Consider the following 20,204-nt stretch of genomic DNA (forward strand, 5'->3'; position numbering starts at 1 on the left):
CTCACTTAGTGAATTGGGAAAATAATGAAATTATAGAGTGATGGTTCTAATCTTGGGGCAGTATCAGTCCTGGAGGATGTCTGCTTATCACAATGACGGGACTACTACTGGTAGGAATGGGAGATTAGTACATAGGACATCCCTGAACAGTGAAGGTGCCCAGGAGCCAGTGGAGGCCCATGGACAAACACTGCTGTAGAGAAGGCTTAGCCTATGGGGCCAGGGCATCACTCATCCCAAGGTTCAAAAGATTGGGTAGGAAATCTGGGCAGAACCATTTAGGATGATTATCATTAGTGCGGCATTACATATTTAAAATGGCATAGTTTGTCATAATATTCCTTTTTTTTTAGTTTTAACAATCATGTATGATTTGCTTAACTCTATAAAAACCCATCCAATTTTATATTTGCTCAGGCACAGGCTCTTGTAAGATTTACACAGCAAAGGTCAGGTACAGTGTGATCTTCTGAACTAGCCAGTGTTAGAATAAGCATTTCAGAGGTAATTTCATAAAGTATGTTATTAGTGCCTCACCTCACAGTCATTTTGACAGGAGCACCAAAGTAACCTTAGGTCTGATTTTGAAAGTGGCTCTTTAGTGGGTTCTTTTAAAAAGCTACTCTAATATTTTTTAAAGTACACTCTGTCAGTCAATAAATAACTTTTTTTTCTGAATTCTTCTTGAGTAAATTGCCTCAAGGAAATATTCCTGTGGTTTCCTGAGAAATATCAAACAGAAGATCCCTTGCAAAGACTAGGGTTGCTTAATAAAGGCACATTTTTAAAAATATAAGAAGTGGCCCTCCGTATGGGTTGATGCAGCTCCTGCCAGGGCAGGCTGAGAGGCATGCAGAGAGTAGTTGGGCTGAGTTTCACCCACCCCCATTCAGGTGCCTTGTACAGGGTGCAAACTGTACATCTCCACATAGTGAACTTGGATCAAAACCATTATTGCCTTATTGTGTTTGGCTTTATTACATATATTCCTTCAGTTTGCATGCTTTTGAGTACCTACTACATGACACACTCTGTGTTGTGTAGTATCCTACAAGCTAAATTGTATGTCTGTCCCTTTGAGTGTTGACTCCATGGCAGAGCTTCTTTGCTAAGTGCTTCATACTTACTAATACTTTGCTCCAGGAGCTAGGTTTTGTTTTCATTTCCTGACTAAGGAAGCTGAACTTTTTGGCTTTAAAGAACTTGCCCATAGTTACATAGCTAGGAAGTAGAGGCACTGGGATTCAAAATCATCTTTTTTTTTTTTCTTCCTCTGATTCTAAAATCCATGCTATTAGATACTATACTGTAGGGCTTTCAAAGAATTTATACATTGTTGGGAGGAGGCAAATATGTTAACGCATGGTTACAGTACAGGTGTAGGTGCTATTTGGGTAAAATACCTACTCAGAGAAAGAAAGTTGCCAGGGACCATTTCCCAGAAGAGGTTGTCCCTAAGCTGAACCTTAAAGAAGTTTACATAAACATGTAGGGATTCAAAGACTAATAAATCAAAACCAATCAAAACCAATGTGTGTGGGGAAAGGGTGGTTGTCGTGGATGGTGCTTGCACAGGGAATCAGGGACCTGCAAATAAAGGGGTTTGGAGGACAGTTTATTCAAGTATAAATTATTGAAATATTTCCCCCTATATTATCCCTTTTCCAGGCAAGTTCATAGACTCTTTGCATTTTATTTTTTTAATTTAATTTAATTTTTTAATTTTTTTGCGGTACATGGACCTCTCACTGCTGTGGCCTCTCCCGTTGCAGAGCACAGGCTCCGGAGGCTCAGGCTCAGTGGCCATGGCTCACGGGCCCAGTCGCTCCGCCGCATGTGGGATCTTCCTGGACCGGGGCATGAACCCGTGTCCCCTGGATCGGCAGGCAGACTCTCAACCACTGTGCCACCAGGGAAGCCCTGCATTTATTTTTATTAGTTATTTTTTGACTGCGTTGGGTCTTGGTCGCTGCATGTGGGCTTTCTCTAGTTGCGGTGAGCTGGGGCTACTCCTCGTTGCAGTGTGTGGGCTTCTCATCGCGGTGGCTTCTCTTGTTGCGGAGAATGGGCTCTAGGCGCACGTGCTTCAGTAGTTGTGGCACGTGGGCTCAGTAGTTGTGGCTTATGGGCTCTAGAGCACAGGCTTAGTAGTTGTGGTGCACGGGCTTAGTCTCTACGCAGTATCTTCTTGGACTAGGGGTCAAACCCATGTCCCCTGCATTGGCAGGCGGATTCTTAACCACTGTGGCGCCACTCTTTGCATTTTTGATTTGATTTTTTGCTCAGTCCTAGAATCTTCCAGAAGGTAAGATACTTTCTATATATATATATATATATATATATATATTTTTTTTTTTTTTTTTTTTTTTTTTTTTTTTTTTTTTGCGATACGCGGGCCTCTCACTGTTGTGGCCTCTCCCGTTGCGGAGCACAGGCTCCGGACGCGCAGGCTCAGCGGCCATGGCTCACGGGCCCAGCCGCTCCGCGGCATGTGGGATCTTCCCGGACCAGGGCACGAACCCGTATCCCCTGCATTGGCAGGCGGATTCTCAACCACTGCGCCACCAGGGAAGCCCTCTATATATTTTTAAAGCCTAACTTCGTATAAAGAGATTACAAAGAATTTCTGGAGTCAAAAGAGAAAGAGGAGGATCTTGGATATATTTTTCCAAGAGTGGGTTTCTCAGCGTGGACATGCCTAAGGAGGCTGAGGGGAGGCGTGAGAGTTCCCAGCTTGACCAAAGGCTCCCTTCCTACTCTGGGGGCAAAAAAGCAGATAGACATTGGATTTCCCGGGTTCTTTGTGACTTTAATAGCAGAGAGATTAGAGACTTTATTCCCCCACCTTCTGGGCATGATATGACCCCTGGGTTCAGGTATGACCTTTAGAAGAGCTAAACAATGAAAGTGATTAAATAGCTCACTGAAAAATAAGGGTTGATACTCCAAATCAAATATAATTTCATTTAAGAAAATGAAGAAATGAATATTTCCATCACTCTTGAGTCTTCACTGAGATTCATTTCTGATGCGTTAGAAAGTTTGTTTTAATTATTAAAGGGGATTAAGAATAACATTTAGAACAAGAAAAAATACATATTACTCTGGTGGCTGCAAGTGTTTATTGAAATGTGCCCTATGTGCCAGGCACCTTCTTAATGTTTTATGTCTACTGTTTAGCTTATTTCTGCCAAAACCCTATGTGGCAGGTCGTATCGACCCCTTTTGAAAGCTAATGAGGCTGAGACCTAGTTAGCTTACTTGCCAAAAGCACAGCTGATAATTAGTAGTAGAGCCTAATTCAACCTGTTCCCTTTCATTCTAAAGTTCATATGCTTAATCACTATAAAGTCTTCCTGGATAAGGAGTTTATATTTTATCACATAGATAGTAAAATTATACCTCATGTCTCCATGATGATTTGTTTTACCTATTTTCACGTGCAAGAAAAATGATTCTTGTAATTCTTAGAATCTGGTGAAAGGTAATAGGCAGCTATTTAAGGGTTTGTGCCATTGTGATAAGGGCTAAATGGCTAAATGTTGCTGATAGAAAATGAATGTGACAGTGATGTGTAGGGGAAGAAGACCAGTTTTTTTTTCGGTTTTTTTTTTTTTTGCTGTACGCGGGCCTCTCACTGTTGTGGCCCCTCCCGTTGTGGAGCACAGGCTCCAGACGCGCAGGCTCAGCGGCCATGGCTCACGGGCCCAGCCGCTCCGCAGCATGTGGGATCTTCCTGCACCGGGGCATGAACCCGTGTCCCCTGCATCGGCAGGCGGACTCTCAACCACTGCACCACCAGGGAAGCCCAAGAAGACCAGTTTTAAGTCTTGCATAACAGAATGAACCAAGATCAGTGCCAAACGATTCAATTAAGGGATAAAAGTATGTTGAGGGCAGAAAACCTTTTGCTGAGCTCACTAAGGGGAAAGATTAGATAGCTGTAAGATTATGAAGGACCCTTACTTTAATTCTTCATCAATAGAAATTGATTTCTTTGGTAAGCCAGATATTTCTGCTTTTATTCAATTGGCATGAACTGTAGGAAGCCTTAAATGAACAATACCTGTCAATATTTTTGGCATTAAACTGGGTGCAAGGCTGATTTCTCATGACAGAATAAAAAGGCAACTATTTTCCAAATGCTACCCAAAGATAATTAATATAACTGTATGTTCTGCTCTAGGTTGAGGACATTGCTGATCTATTTGCAGACTTATGTTTGTTCAAGAGATATCATAAATATGGGGCTACATCTGATGCTCTCTGTTGTATTTAAAAACTAAGACCTTCTGATAAAATCAAACCCTTTGCTACTACATAGGTTTAAAAAAACCTCGCTTTCAATATGACAAACACTTGAATTGTTTTTATAGATTCCTTCCAACTGTAAAGAGTCATGCTTGTCTCCCCTCTTTCTCACTCATCCCACATTTAATCTTCCAGGAAATTATGCTGCTTCTACTCCCAAAATATAGCAGAACTCAACCACTTCTCACCACCTCTGTTAATTCTACTCTTCCCAAATCTCATGTGGGTTGTTTTTATTGATATTGACTGTATTAAGAGTTAAAAATGAGTGTATTTTAAAATACTTATTAACTAAGTCATTAAAAAACATCAAAATATACATAAATTAGATACAGCATTGAAGATAGGAAGTTTCTTACAACACTAAATATACTCTTGTATGATGCAGTAAAAAAAATAATAATAATTAAAAAAATGTGTGTAGATTCATGGCAATCCTACCAAATTACTGATTTTATCTTGTGGGTTGTACCTAAGCACTTGTCTTCGAAGTCTTTCATTCACAGTATTATAAGTTTTTGTTTGTTGATTTGTCTCTTTATTCAGCATGGCACTTTTTCTTTTTCGTTATAATTTCTTCCTCCATTAAGAGAGGTGTCTGTTTCTGAATACCAGTATACATATTTGTAACTGAGCTTTGTATTGCATTGTAAATACCTCTGCACTGTTTTTTGTTCTTGGCATCTTATCACATGCCCATTCATAGACATTCCACAGTTCTATGGGAAATGTGGGTTCAACTCTATACTTTTGAGGCCCTCAGCCTCTTTCCCCTCCAATGTAGTGTTAAAAAAAAAAAAGGAGGGGGGGCAAAAAAATACACGTTAAGCTATTTTTAATGAAAATAACTATTTTGCAAAACAAACCAAAAAACTTAGTGAAGAGAAACTTGAGTTTACCTTTTTGCAAATCTGTCAATATCTAGCTTAGAAGAAGACAGCAGATTCTCATATCTGCTTCCATATTATTCAATCTGTTGAATTTCTGTTGTTTTTGTTGAAGTATGTGAAAAAATCAGCCTCACAAAGATACGGAGCAGAAAAAGGGAAGAGTATGTTAATGGCCTTTTCAGATAATTATGGACATTCTTATTTGACACTACACCAAAACCCAACAAAGGGTAATTTATTACAGGTTAGTTGCAGTGTGGAATCTGAAACTATATCAATGAACTTTTCTTACTTTATTACATTAAAATCCATTGATTGATCTTGTACTTCTCATAGATCTTTCCCCTGCATGATCTTGTAACATCATACTTTAGTCATCTGGAAAATACTGGTGTAGAAATTACAAAATTTACAATATCAAAAGAATCACATTTGTTAATATCAGCATTCACCAATGATCTCATCAGAAAAGTCTTCAATTATTAGAAAGCTGTTATGTCCACAGTGGCAGATAAAAGTTTTCTGAAATTTTAACTTGCATTTGAAAATTTGAATTTTAGCATTGGCAACAAATGCTGTCTGTTGTTTCCCTTGAAGTGTCAGGCTCACTTTGTTCTTTTTTGAAAAGTTATCTGCCAGATACTCAAGTCTGAATAACCACAGTTTATTGTTACTGCCAAGTAAAAAATGATGTTCCATGAAAAAAGTGACTAATTCAGCTTGCACCTCCAGCAATTATGAGTGATTTTCCTTGAGAAAACCTTGTACTTCAGGAAGCAGCAGAAGTGCTTTATGTGTGCTTGCCATATGTCACACATGATATTAAAAAGATGTGTAATCAAGGGTTAAAATTTACTATAATTAGTAACTTGGTGTTTCATCAAAATATTTTAAAGTAAAACTGGAATTTTATTTTTACTGTGAGTTTTTGGTAAGAATATAATGACAACTAGTATACTTTATTGTTACTGCCTTAATTTGTGTAGAGGGGCCGCCATTCCTTTTGTCATCAGTGCAACATAGTCGTTCCATGATAGACCTAGGTTTGAAAAGTTAATTCCATACCAAATAGCTCAGTACCATTTGTGTTTGTTGCCAAGCATTCATATACAATCTTCTCTTTTTTGATGATTGGTTCATTCTGCTACTGGATGAATACAAGCCAAATAGCAAGTCCCGCCATGATTGTAGATTAATCCTTTTGTAAGGCAGAAGTACAATTCTGTGGGCAAGATTTTCACCCATCTTTGTGTTTGCATCAGTCATTAATTCAGCAAGGTACTATATCTTTGGAAAGAGGCAGTGAAATGAATTCTTTAACTGACTTCTCCAGCAGGCAGTCAGCAAAGTCAGCTCTACAAGGCTTTTTTTTTCTTTCACCTATTGTGTGGCTTCCCCAGTCAATGCAATATGGTAACTCTGTCAGATGCTTCACTTATTTTTCATTACTACTTTGAAAAGATGTACAAAACAATTTTTGGCTTTTAAAAACTTCATCATGTTTAGAGGGCAGACAGCAGAAGCAAGAAGAACTACAGTTCTGCATCCTGTGGAAGGAAAACCACATTCACAGAAAGAAAGACAAAATGAAAAGTCAGAGTTCTTTGTACCAGATGGAGGAACAAGATAAAACCCCAGAGAAACAACTAAATGAAGTGGAGATAGGCAACCTCCCAGAAAAGGGATTCAGAATAATGATAGTGAAGATGATCCAGGACCTTGGAAAAAGAATGGAGGCTAAGATTGAGAAGATGCAAGAAATGTATAACAAAGACCTAGAAGAATTAAAGAACAAACACCTAGAAGAATTAAAGAACAAAGACCTAGAAGATTTAAAGAACAAACGAACAAACAGAGATGAACAATACAATAACTGAAATGAAAACTACACTAGAAGGAATCAATAGCAGAATAACTGAGGCAGAAGAACGGATAAGTGACCTGGAAGACAGAATAGTGGAGTTTGCTGCTGTGGAACAGAATAAAGAAAAAAGAATGAAAAGAAATGAAGACAGCCTAAGAGACCTCTGGGACAACATTCACATTATAGGGGTCCCAGAAGAAGAGAGAGAGAAGGGACCTGAGAAAATATTAGAAGAGATTATAGTTGAAAATTTCCTAACATGGGAAAGGAAATAGCCACCCAAGTCCAGGAAGGGCAGAGAGTCCCAGGCAGGATAAACCCAAGGAGAAACACACTGAGACACATAGTAATCAAATTGACAAAAATTAAAGTCATAGAAAAATTAGTGAAAGCAACAAGGGAAAAGCAACAAATAACATACAAGGGAACTCCCATAAGTATAACAGCTGATTTCAGCAAAAACTCTACAAGCCAGAAGGGAGTGGCATGATATATTTAAAGTGATGAAGGGGGAGAACCTACAACCAAGATTACTCTACCTGGCAAGGATCTCATTCAGATTCAATGGAGAAATCAAAAGCTTTACAGACAAGCAAAAGCTAACAGAATTCAGCACCACCAAACCAGCTCTACAACAAATGCTAAAGGAACTTCTCTAAGTAGGAAACATGAGAAGAAAAGGACCTACAAAAACAAACCTATAACAATTAAGAAAATGGTAATAGGAACATATTTTTCAATAATTGGCTTAAACGTGAATGGATTAAATGCTCCACCAAAAGACACAGGCTTGCTGAATGGATACAAAAATAAGACCCATATATATGCTGTCTACAAGAGACCCACTTCAGACCTAGGGACACATACAGACTGAAAGTGAGGGGATGGAAAAATATATTCTATGCAAATAGAAACCAAAAGAAAGTGGATACTCATAAGACATAAAATAGACTTTAAAATAATGTTACAAGAGACAAGGAAGGGCAGTACATAATGATCAAGGGATGAATCCAGGAAATAGATATAACAGTTATATATATATATATATATATATATATATATATGTACCCAACATAGGAACACCTCAATAATAAGGCAACTGCTAACAGCTATAAAAGAGGAAATCGTCAGTAACACAGTAATAGTGGGGGACTTTAACACCTCACTTACATCAATGGACAGATCATCCAGACTGGAAATTAATAAAGAAACATAAGCTTTAAATGACACAGTAGACAGATAGATTTAACTGATATTTATAGGACATTCCATCCAAAGAGAGCAGATTACACTTTCTTGTCAAGGGCACACAGAACATTCTCCAGGATAGATCACATCTTGGGTCACAAATGAAGCCTTGGTAAATTTAAGAAAATTGAAATCATATCAAGAGTCTTTTCTGACAACAATGCTATGAAATTATAAATCAATTACAGGGAGAAAAAAAGTAACAAACACAAACACATGGAAGCTAAATAATATGTTATTAAATATGCAAGAGATCATTGAAGAAATCAAAGAGAAAATTAAAAAATACATAAAGACAAATGACAATGAAAACACAATGATCCAAAACCTATGGCATGCAGCAAAAGCAATTCTAAGAGGGAAGTTTATAGCTATACAAGCCTACCTCAAGAAACGAGAAAAATCTCACATAAACAATCTAACCTTACACCTAAAGGAACTAAAGAAAGAAGAACAAACAAAACCCAAAGTTAGTAGAAGGAAAGAAATCATAAAGATCAGAGCAGAAATAAATGAAATAGAAACAAAGAAAACAATAGCAAAGATGAATAAAGCTAAGAGCTGGTTCTTTGAGAAGATAAAAAAAAAAAAATTATAAATCTTTAGCCAGACTCATCAAGAAAAAGAGGGAGAGGACTCAAATCAATAAAATTAGAAATGAAAAACGAGACGTTACAACAGACACTGCAGAAATGCAAAGCCTCCTAAGAGATTACTACAAGCAACTCTATGCCAATAAAATGGACAGCCTGGAAGAAATGGACAAATTCTTAAAAAGGTATAACCTTCCAAGACTGAACCAGGAAGAAACAGAAAATATGAACAGACAAATCACAAGTAACAAAATTGACACTCTGATTAAAATTCTTCCAACAAACAAAAATCCAGGACAGATGGCTTCACAGGTGAATTCTATCAAACATTTAGAGAAGAGCTAACACCCATCCATCTCAAACTCTTCCAAAATATTGCAGAGGAAGGAACACTCCCAAACTCATTCTATGAGGCACCATCACCTGATACCAAAACCAGACAAAGATAGTACCAAATAAAAGGTACAGGCCAATATCACTGATGAATATAGACGCAAAAATCCTCAACAAAATACTAGCAAACAGAATCCAACAACACCTTAAAAGGATCATACATCATGATCAAGTGGGATTTATCCCAGGGATGCAAGGATTCTTAAATGATACACCATATTAACAAATTGAAGAATAGAAACCATATGATCATTTCAGTAGATGCAGAAAAAGCTTTTGACAAAATTCAATGCCCATTTATGATAAAAGCTCTCCAGGAAGTGGGCATAGTAGGAACCTTTCTCAACATAATAAAGCCATATATGACAAACCCACAGCAAACATCATTCTCAATGGTGAAAAACTGAAAGCATATCCTCTAAGATCAGGAACAAGACAAGGATGTCCATTCTCGCCACTGTTATTCAACGTAGTTTTGGAAGTCCTAGCCATGGCAATCAGAGAAGAAAAAGAAATAAAAAGAATACAAATTAGAAAAGAAGAAGTAAAACTGTCAGTGTTTGCCGGTGACACAATACTATACATAGAGAATCCTAAAGATGCCACCAGAAATCTGCTAGAACTAATCAATGAATTTGGTAATGTTCAGGATACAAAATTAATGCACAGAAATCTCTTACATTCCTACACACTAACTATGAAAGATCAGAGAGAGAAATTAAGGGAACAACCCCATTCACCATTGCAACAAAAAGTATAAAATACCTAGGAATAAACCTACCTAAGGAGGTGAAAGGCCTATACTCAGAAAACTATAAGACACTGATGAAAGGAATCAAAGATGACACAAACAGATGGAGAGATATGCTATGTTCTTGGATTGGAAGAATCAGTATTGTGAAAATGAGTATACTACCCAAAGCAATCTACAGAGTCAATGCAATCCCTATCAAATTACCAGTGGCATTTTTTACAGAACTCAAATAAAAATCTTAAAATTTGTATGGAAACACAAAAGACCCTGAATAGCCAAAGCAGTCTTGAGGGAAAAAAACAGAGCTGGAGGAATCGGACTACCTGACTTCAGTCTATACTCCAAAGCTATAATAATCAAGACAATATGGTACTGGCCTAAAAACAGAAGTATAGCTCAATAGAATAGGATACAGAGCCCAGGGATAAACCCATGCATCTATGGTCAACTAATCTATTACAAAGGAGGCAAGGATATGCAATGGAGAAAAGACAGTCTCTTCAATAAGTGGTGCTGAAAAAACTGGACAGCTACATGTAAAAGAATGAAATTAGAACACTCCCAAATACCGTACACAAAAATATACTCAAAATGGATTAGACAGCTAAAGGCAAGACTGGGCACTATAAAACTCTTAGAGGAAAACATAGGAAGAACACTTTTTGACATAAATCACAGCAAGATCTTTTTTGATCCACCTCCTAGAGTAATGGGAATAAAAACAAATGGGACCTAATGAAACATAAAAGCTTTGTCACAGCAAAGGAAACTACAAACAAGATGAAAAGACAACCCTCAGAATGGGAGAAAATATTTCCAAACGAATCAATGGACAAAGGATTAATCTCCAAAATATATAAACAGCTCATACAGCTCAATATTAAAAAAAAAAAAAACACCCGATCAAAAAATGGGCAGAAGTCCTCAATAGACATTTCTCCAAAGAAGACATACAGATGGCCAAGAGGCACATGAAAAGCTGCTCAACATCACTAATTATTAGAGAAATGCAAATCAAAACTACAATGAGATATCATCTCACACCAGTTAGAATGGGTATCATCAGAAAATCTACAAACAACAAATGCTGGAGAGGGTATGGAGAAAAGGAAACCCTCTTGTGCTGTTGGTGGGAATGTAAATTGATGCAGCCACTATGGAGAACAGTATGGAGGTTCCTTAAAAAAATAAAAATTGAATTAGCATATGACCCAGCAATCCCACTCCTGGGCATATACCCAGAGCAAACCATAATTCAAAAGACACATGCACCCCAATGTTTATTGCAGCACTATTTACAATAGCCAGGTCATGGAAACAACCTAAATGCGTGTCGACAGATGAATGGCTAAAGAAGAGGTGGTACATATATACAATGGAATAATACTCAGCCATAAAAAGGAATAAACTGGGTCATTTTCAGAGATGTGGATGGATCTAGAGACTGTCATACACAGGGAAGTAATTCAGAAAGAGAAAAACAAATATCATATATTAATGCATATATGTGGAATCTAGAAAAATGGTACAGATGAACTGGTTTGCAAGGTAGAAGTAGAGACACAGATGTAGAGGATAATAGTATAGACACCAAGGGGGGAAAGTGGCGGAGGGGGGCTTGTAGTGGTGGGATGAATTGGGAGATTGGGATTGACATATATACACTAATATGTGTAAAATAGGTAACTAATAAGAACCTGCTGTATAAAAAAATAAAATTTAAAAAAGAATTGAAAAATAAAAACTTCATCATGTCTACATGAAAAAATTCAATTTCCTTTCCTTTAAATTTTGAATGATTGGGTGCAAAATGACATAACTTGGATAATATTTTTAAAATGTTCTGGTGTATAGGATAATAAGGTAAATTATTATCATCTATAATGTTGAAGGAAAGTTAGATTTTGTCATATTTTTCTTTCTTATATAGAGTGTCTTCACATTTCTTTGGACTAGATTTGTCCCATCCACGAGTCAGAAAATTCTTTGTGTCCTTTTCATATTTTTCGGTGTCTTTAGATTTAGAAGTTGGCAGCTATGGCTTGAGAATATGTCTTTTAATATCCCCTCTCAAAGTAAATCCATCCATAAAAATAAGACAGTATAATAAGGTTTCTTTTTTTAGACTTTTAACTGTTATTATGAAATTCTAAAATTACGAGTTTTAGATAATTTTTTTAAAGTTAGATATGTTTTTGAAAAACTACAAAATTATTATTGCAACACATGATATTCAAATGTATTTACTTGTAACTTTTTCCACTTAAGGACAAGAAAAGCTTCACAAGTTCAAAAGGACAATTTATTGGATAAGGTTACAGAGATTATAGTAGGTATATGAAAACGAACTAGTAAGAGCACAGTAGAAGCATTGCAATAATATTGAATTAATTTCTGTAAACAGCACACTTATCATAAACCTACTACTACCTTAAAAAATTCTAGAAAACATAGGAACATTTAAGCATACATCCATTAACTATCAAAGTAATGATGTCATATAGCCTCTGGTGGAGTCTACTGTATGGTACACATGTGAAAGAATATGAGTAAAAATGGCAAATTACAACTTAGACTATTTGTTTTGATTTCAGGGTTCTTCTTGAAAGGGTCCTGGGGAGTCTCCTTTTTTTTTTTTCCTTCTATTAGCTGTTATTTTCATATGGTAGGTTACCAAAAATAAAATTACTAAGACAAATTCAGAATGTGGGACATCCAATAAGACAGTTGTCCCTGTCTCTTCAAATAATCAGTTTAATGGAGAGAAAGGTAGGAGGATGGTTGTGGAATAAGAGACTAGAGAAGCAGAATAGCCAAAAGCAGTATGTGGATTTTTACTGGATCCTGGTTTGAAAAGAAAAAAACAAACAATAAAGAAATTTTTGAACAATAGGTAATATTTGACATGGAATATAGTTATTAGATGATATTATGGAGTTGAGTGAATTTTTCTTTTGATAATGCTATAGTTACTTATTTTAAAATATTTTCTTATTTTTAGATCTGTGTGCTTAAATATTAGGGGTAAAATTTCATGCTTTCTACAACTTAGTTTCAGATTTTCATGAAAAAATATCTATAAATCTATTTATCAGTATGCATATAAAAATTAGATGAATCGAAGGTAGATAAAGCAAAGATGGCACAGAGTTAACAGTTGCTAACCTAGGTGATGGGGGTACAGAGGATTCTTGAACTATTCTTTCAGCCTTTCCATTTATTTGACATTTTTCATCGCAAAAAGTTGGTTAATAAATGAAGTCACTGAATCAAAGGATGTTAATATTATTGCTTAATTTCTAAATCATTAACAGAATATGGTAGGCTTCCCTGGTGGAGCAGTGGTTGAGAGTCTGCCTGCCGATGCAGGGGACACGGGTTCGTGCCCTGGTCCGGGAAGATCCCACATGCCGTGGAGCGGCTAGGCCCGTGAGCCATGGCCGCTGAGCCTGCGCGTCCAGAGCCTGTGCTCCGCAACGGGAGAGACCACAACAGTGAGAGGCCCGCATACCGCAAAAAAAAAAAAAAAAAAAAAAAAAAAAAAGAATATGGCATGGTTTTAAAACTTACATAAGGCATTTTAAAATAATTCTACCGAGAAGTGTGTAGCTCAGCAAATGTTTAGGTTCATAGTCATTCAGATGGAAATTTTTATCCTCTCTTTATCAGTACTGAGTGTTGTGAACTCAGGCAAACTCTCAAGATCCCAGTTGTTTTAGCTGTAAAATGGATGATAGTAATAATGGTTCTTTGATAAAGCTGTTTAAAAATAAAATATATTGTCTGTAAAACCCTTAGCCCAGTGCCTGGAAAATAGAAAGCATTCAAATCTCATCTTCTATTATTGTCATGACAAATTCCAAGTCCTTACTTTATTCAACCAGAAAATCCAATGGAAAAGCTCCACACATTAAATCATCTCTATTATATTACAGTCAAGTGCATTTTGTAACTTCAGGCCTACTGCAAGTCCTAAGGGAACAAAAATGTTTTAATAGATCCATAAGAATTACTTGTAATTAGCATGTAAATTATTATGAGTTCTTCCCCCTCCCCCCCAAATAAGTAAAAATACTCTTTACTGTTAAAACATTTTATGGAAGTTCATCCTTACAATTATTTTGCCTTGAGTTTTCTAAATCATAGACAACTTCATCTTGAGTTATCACATGAACACACTAGTGAAGTTTAAATTAATATCTTTTGATGTATTGGGAAAAATTCAAACAAATTTCATGGGTAGAATTTTAAACTTATGAATATCCTCAATTGTTTTGTTCTTGGTGTTCAAGCTATTAGTGGACTGATAAGTTCTCTCATGTAATTAATTTCTGAGAATTATCTAGTGTTTAGAGAAATAAAGCTCTTAAGATTTTAAAGATAGCTACAAAAGTGTTTCCAGTATAATTTATAAAAGTGAAGACACTTATTTTCTGTTAATTGATTTCCATTTTGTTAAATCTGAAAGTGCTTAAATTGTTACAAAGAATTCTTTAGAGTGTTTCTTCTCTAAAATCATCCTTAATTTTTATTGGTAATAAATGCTGCTGAACGTTTTGAGGCATTTTAAATTGTAAAAGATCATGATATATATACAATGGAATATTATTGTATAACATACAATAATACATTAGAAGGAAATCCCACCATTTGCGTTTTCCACAACATGGATGGAACTTGAGGGCATTATGCTAAGTGAAATAAGCCAGACAGAGAAAGACAAATATTGCATGGCATCACTTATACATGGAATCTAAATAAAAAGTTAAACTCATAGAAACAGAATAGAACAATGGTTGTCAGGGACTGGGGAATAGGGGAAATAGGTTACAAACTATTGTAACCTATAGTTGATAACACTGTATTGTATAGTTGAAATTTGCAAAGAGTAGAACTTAAAGATCTCAAACATACACACAAGAATAAATATGTGAGGTGATGGATGTGTTAATTAACTAGGTTAACTGGATGGGAGGAATCTTTTCACAATGTACACTTTAAATATCTTATAATTTTGTCAGTTATACCTCAGTAAAGCTGAAAAAATAAAAAATAACTAAGTAAAATTGTAAAAGATAATTAATTAAGATGTGCCCCCTCAAACTTAATGTCTTTGTTTTCTTTAGTTATGTGATCAAGCAAATACTAATTGTTTTTTTCTCATGAATAAGAATGCTCATGAAAATGAAAGTTTTGTAGAGTGGCTTGACATAGACTTAGCATAGAAGTAATGGGGCTGTCTAAAGAAGGCAGCCAGTTATAATAAAATGAGAAAAACGCAGTTGTAGTTTGTGTTTTCCATAAAAATCCCCTGGGATAGAAACATTCTAATTATTCTGATATCTCAGAAGAAACTGAAATATAGCTCATTAAAAGAACAAGGAAGGGCTAATTTTTTCTACCTGCATAGCTCATGGAAACAGCTTCCTCTATCTTCTTGTCTCTTTCTGTGATGTGTTCCATCCAGCTGCTGAAATAGACTGCCTTCTGGAAGTTAAACCCCACGTGGCTCAGACCACAGCAATAAATCTGGTGAAACATGGTCCTGGGTGAAATGTTATACCTCTACGTAAAACCTTAGGATTTTATCAATAGGCTTTATGCTAAGTAATGGGAATCAGAGTGACAAATTAACAGTAAAACTTTCATGCTTATATCCAAACATTATGTTATGGCTTCTTTCATTACATTATCCCAACCAAGCCAGAACTGTTGTTCTATAGCAACAAACCTGAAACAAGTCTCAGCCAACTCAACTAACTCGTTTAAATAAATTTGCTCCATGGCAATTTATCTAAAGATCGAGTTTACTGAACAATCGATCTGTAAGTCAGATATCATACATACAAAGGTATTTTCACTCATTTATAGTCTTTTCTCCGTTCAAGCATTGAGATAAGATTAAATAAGAATTTAGTTCCACATCCCAGTTAGATTTTCCAGTGGAGTAGATTTTCAAGAATTTTATGTTGATGAGTTGTGTTTTTTTCCTTTTAAAGTCAGCATTATCCATATAAAATAAGTTTCTTTGGTTTGTGTATTCAACATCATTCAGTATTTCCATATGCTGGTCAGTGAGTTTCCCCAATAAAAGGATGAGAAGACATTATTTCAGTGTCTACTATGAGTCTGACTCTTTTCTCCATTCTATCTGATCTGATCCCTATAACTGTCCTAGGAAGCATTTGTATGTCTATGCTTTCATAACTTTATTCAACACATGCTCTTGAGTTGTTATTAGTAAATCACTGAAAATACAGGGGCTGAGCAAGACAGATATAGTACTGTTCTTATTTTTGTGGAGTTTGATTTTAGCAGTGAAGATGCCCGGTAATAAATATCTGATTAATTATCTAATTATAGTTGCAGGAAGGGATAAAAGAGATCATAAATAGGAGGACCTGATCTAGCTGGGAGAGGTTGAGGAGAGTAGGAAGTTTCCAGTGTTGTTGAATGAATGCTTGCAGGCCTGAATGTATCATCAATCCAGCTGAGTCCTAAAGAATGGGTAGCAGTCGGCCTGTAGAAAAGTGTTTGTGTGTGTGTGTGTGTGTGTGTGTGTGTGTGTGTGTGTGTGTGTGTAGGGGGACCTAGAGAAGGTGACAGAATTGGAAGGAATTTGGTGAGAGCAGGCTGATAAGGGAGAGAGTGGTTTCTCCCAATTATAGCTGAGGTATCCAAGGTCACACAAAGAAATATTAAGTGGGATTTGAACTTGGTTCTGTCCAATCTCCAATTCTTTCTAGTACATCATGCCTTTTCCCTGTTAGTCACCAAATTATGCTTAAATTATTACTTTGATCTTCACTGGCAGATTCTTTGTCATGAAATCCTTTTGTATTTCAGATGTGTTGCTGTTTTATTTATAAAAATGAGTTGCTGTGCATGCCTTCAACATCATCTCTGTCTTGTTTTTCAGTGTGCCAACATTCCAGAGCCTTCCTGAAGAGATACTCAGTAAGCTTGCTGACGTCCTTGAAGAGGTAATCGTTTTTAGCCCTTTACCTTTTTGAGATGGGACTCAGCCCATCACAGCTGTGCAATAAGTCACAAACTGCAGAGCCCTTTTAAATTTTTTTGAGCACTAACATGAGCTATATATTTGGCTTCAAATAAAAAGCAACTCAGGGCTTCCCTGGCGGCGCAGTGGTTGAGAGTCCGCCTGTTGATGCAGGGGACACGGGTTCGTGGCCGGGTCCGGGAGGATCCCACGTGCCACGGGGCGGCTGGGCCGGTGAGCCATGGCCGCTGAGCCTGTGCATCTGGGGCCTGTGCTCCACAACGGGAGAGGCCCCAACAGTGAGAGGCCCGCGTACCGAAAAAAAAAAGCAGCTCTGTATATCTGACATTTATGCACAGTTAGAAATGTGCAAATCATTGTAACTATAGAGGGAGAAAAACTTCGCTCTGGCAAACATATTGTTACTTTGACTTCCAAGAATGGGAGATTGCATATTTGTCTCTTATTTCAATTGGTGTAAAGCAAGATTGTAATAATTGCTACTCTGAAGCTTCAGATTAGCAAATTTATAACAGGAATTAGCAGTTGGGTACATATTTTATTAGCATATGAGCATATTTTACACATGTAATTGTATGCCTGAATGTGAAAGTGTCACTGTTACTTTTCACAGAACCTGTAAAGCATAGGAAATATTGAAGCAGGAAAAAGAGAGGAGGTTTATACAAGCAGTGTCTTGAGTGAACACAAGAGGATAGGGTCCCTAGTGCCTATAGAGACAGAGAAGGCAGAGTATCTGGGCACATAGGCAGATGAGGGTGGGGACTGATGGAGTGGTTGGCACTCTGTCAAACCTGTTCTGATATCTTCTGTTTTCTCTGTAATTTAGAAAGCGAGGTCATCAACTGAGGATGAGGATGGGGTAGAGGTCTGAGAGGTTTGAAGACAGAGGAGAAGGTATGAGAAAAATAGAAGAAGGAATGGACTAGGAAGACACAGTATGATTGACAGTCGTCATTCAGGCCCTGTGTGATGTTACCAATCCCTAATCTCAGTTAAACAGGCAAAAAGAGTTCATTCCAGATGTACGACAGGAGAGATCAAACTCCACTCTGCTGGGCCAAAAGGTGGGAGGATTTTTTTTTTTTTTTTTTTTTTTTTGTGGTACGCTTGCCTCTCACTGCTGTGGCCCCTCCTGTTGCGGAGCACAGGCTCCGGACGCTCAGGCTCAGCGGCCATGGCTCTCGGGCCCAGCCGCTCCGCGGCACGTGGGATCCTCCCGGACCCGGTCATGAACCCGCGTCCCTTGCATCGGCAGGTGGACTCCCAACCACTGCGCCACCAGGGAAGCCCAGGTGGGAGGATTTTTAAGCACTGGAGTAAGCTGGTGGAAAAGTACTCCAGTAGGGGTGTTACCAGAAAGTAGGTTCTTGTCTCAGAAAGAATTCAGAGATGAGATGGAAGTTAAGAAAGCAAAGTGAGGATTTATTATGCAATAGTAAACTCTCAAGGGGAGAGCTGGCAGACTCAGGTAAACAGCCACCCTGAGTTCCTTTGGCAAGCTGGTTACATGGGGCGTGAAAATGATTGGGCAGAATATTCATTGAGGAGGGAGGGATTTGGGCTCGTATTCATTGATTTTCATCCCAGCTCCACCTTCCCGAGGGCACGAGGGATTTTTGTCCTTATTTAGTCTTGATTGGAAGTGTCATGGTGTCAGTGCATGATGGGAACTTCGTATCTACAAGGTTAATTTTATTGTAATGAGGGCGTAATGGACAAAAAGTTACATTCGAACGTCGGAGACTCCTGCCTTTTCCCGCCTTTCTTTGCCTGTCTCCAGGACCCTTGTTCGCAAGACGTATGGTTTTCTGCCACGTGGCCCGTGCCCCGCTTTCTTTGCTCATATCTCACTATCTACCTTTTCTAACAGTGGTTCTCCAGTAGGGAGGAGGTTGGTCAATGTGACTAGTTCATCTGTGTTTGCTGATTGTCTCTTATGGAAGTTAGGCTCCTATCCACTCATAGAGGCTGGGAGATAAAAGTGCTATCTTCTTGATTACTTTTCTAAGGAATGGCTCCTAGGTCCTTGAGAAAGACATTCCTGACCTGTAAAACAACCGGTGCCAACAGCCTGGAAGAAGATTTGCATCTCAAACAGGCAAATTAAGAATTTACAGTTGAAAACTTTCTGAAGTAAATGCCCCAAGAAAAGGGAGATCAGGAGCCTAGTGTCAGAAAGAAGGCTGACTAAAGTTTAGTCAAAGTGAGGGAACCGTTAAGTCTATCTTGGTTACCAGCCCATTTGTATGTTTTTTTTAGCCCCATTATTTGCCTGGATTCAAGTTCCAAGTAGACAGAGAATGGGATTTAACCGGGATTGGTATTTTGCCAGGAAAAAATGAGTGGTTGAAAGAGGGAATAGGGAGTTGCGGTTGCATGTGAAGGAAGGATTATAGTGACTGACCCTGGAGTTTCGATTGTGCAAGAAGGGGAGCAAGGGCCAGTGAGTGACTGTGGGATCAATGGATTTGAGTCTCAGGAGGCTGAAGAATTTTTGGAGTTGTGCTATAATAGAGAGAAACTGGAAAGGTACTGCAAACGTTTTTGTCTCTAGGTACTAACTATACCAGTAATTATATGATCCATAGAACTTCAAAGGTTTATATACACAAATTCTTAGTTTGAGTCTTATCATAGTGAGCTTTCCTAGGATGTATTGGTCTCTCTCATCTTATATGGGAACACAAAGTAAAGCAGAAGTCACATTTGATTCCTGTGTTCAAGTAGAAAAGATTCATGAGAAAGAATACTGGCTGCATTTCTCTCTGAATGTGCCAACCACTGTACTTGCAACCTCTTTAAATGTAAAACTGCTTTTCCGAGTTCTTTTGTTTTTGCTTTCCTTGTTGAGTATACTGAAGAACTCTCTGATGACCTTTTTCTTTTTCTTTTCTTTAAACAAAATGAACTAAAGTACAAATTTACTGGCCCCAATCAAGCCCATCCAAAATAAAATAAAATAAAATCCCATGAAATCCTTTAATCATTTTCTTTCTTTTCCACAGCTGTGGAAGCATTTGCTATGTTTTGCAAAACAATAGCCATAGCTCTATAAATAACTCTGACCAAAGAAATATTTTAGTACTTTATGTCAGATTTTCTAATCAGAAGATGCCTTAATTTGTGT

The 20,204-nt window shown here is 37.4% G+C and overlaps 1 protein-coding gene across 2 annotated transcripts in view; it reads left to right on the forward strand.

Annotated features, from left to right (window-relative positions):
* PRKG1 (protein kinase cGMP-dependent 1) overlaps nt 1–20,204 on the forward strand; it is a 1,199,831-nt gene that overhangs the window by 860,426 nt on the left and 319,201 nt on the right. For both annotated transcript variants that reach the window (XM_059053703.2, XM_059053702.2), the window contains exon 5: nt 16,973–17,036. In XM_059053703.2, coding sequence (XP_058909686.1) covers nt 16,973–17,036 — 64 coding nt within the window. The remainder of the gene's footprint in view (nt 1–16,972; nt 17,037–20,204) is intronic.

The sequence above is a fragment of the Kogia breviceps genome, chromosome 2 (assembly GCF_026419965.1).
Source record: "Kogia breviceps isolate mKogBre1 chromosome 2, mKogBre1 haplotype 1, whole genome shotgun sequence".
NCBI classification, from domain to species: Eukaryota; Metazoa; Chordata; class Mammalia; order Artiodactyla; family Physeteridae; genus Kogia; species Kogia breviceps.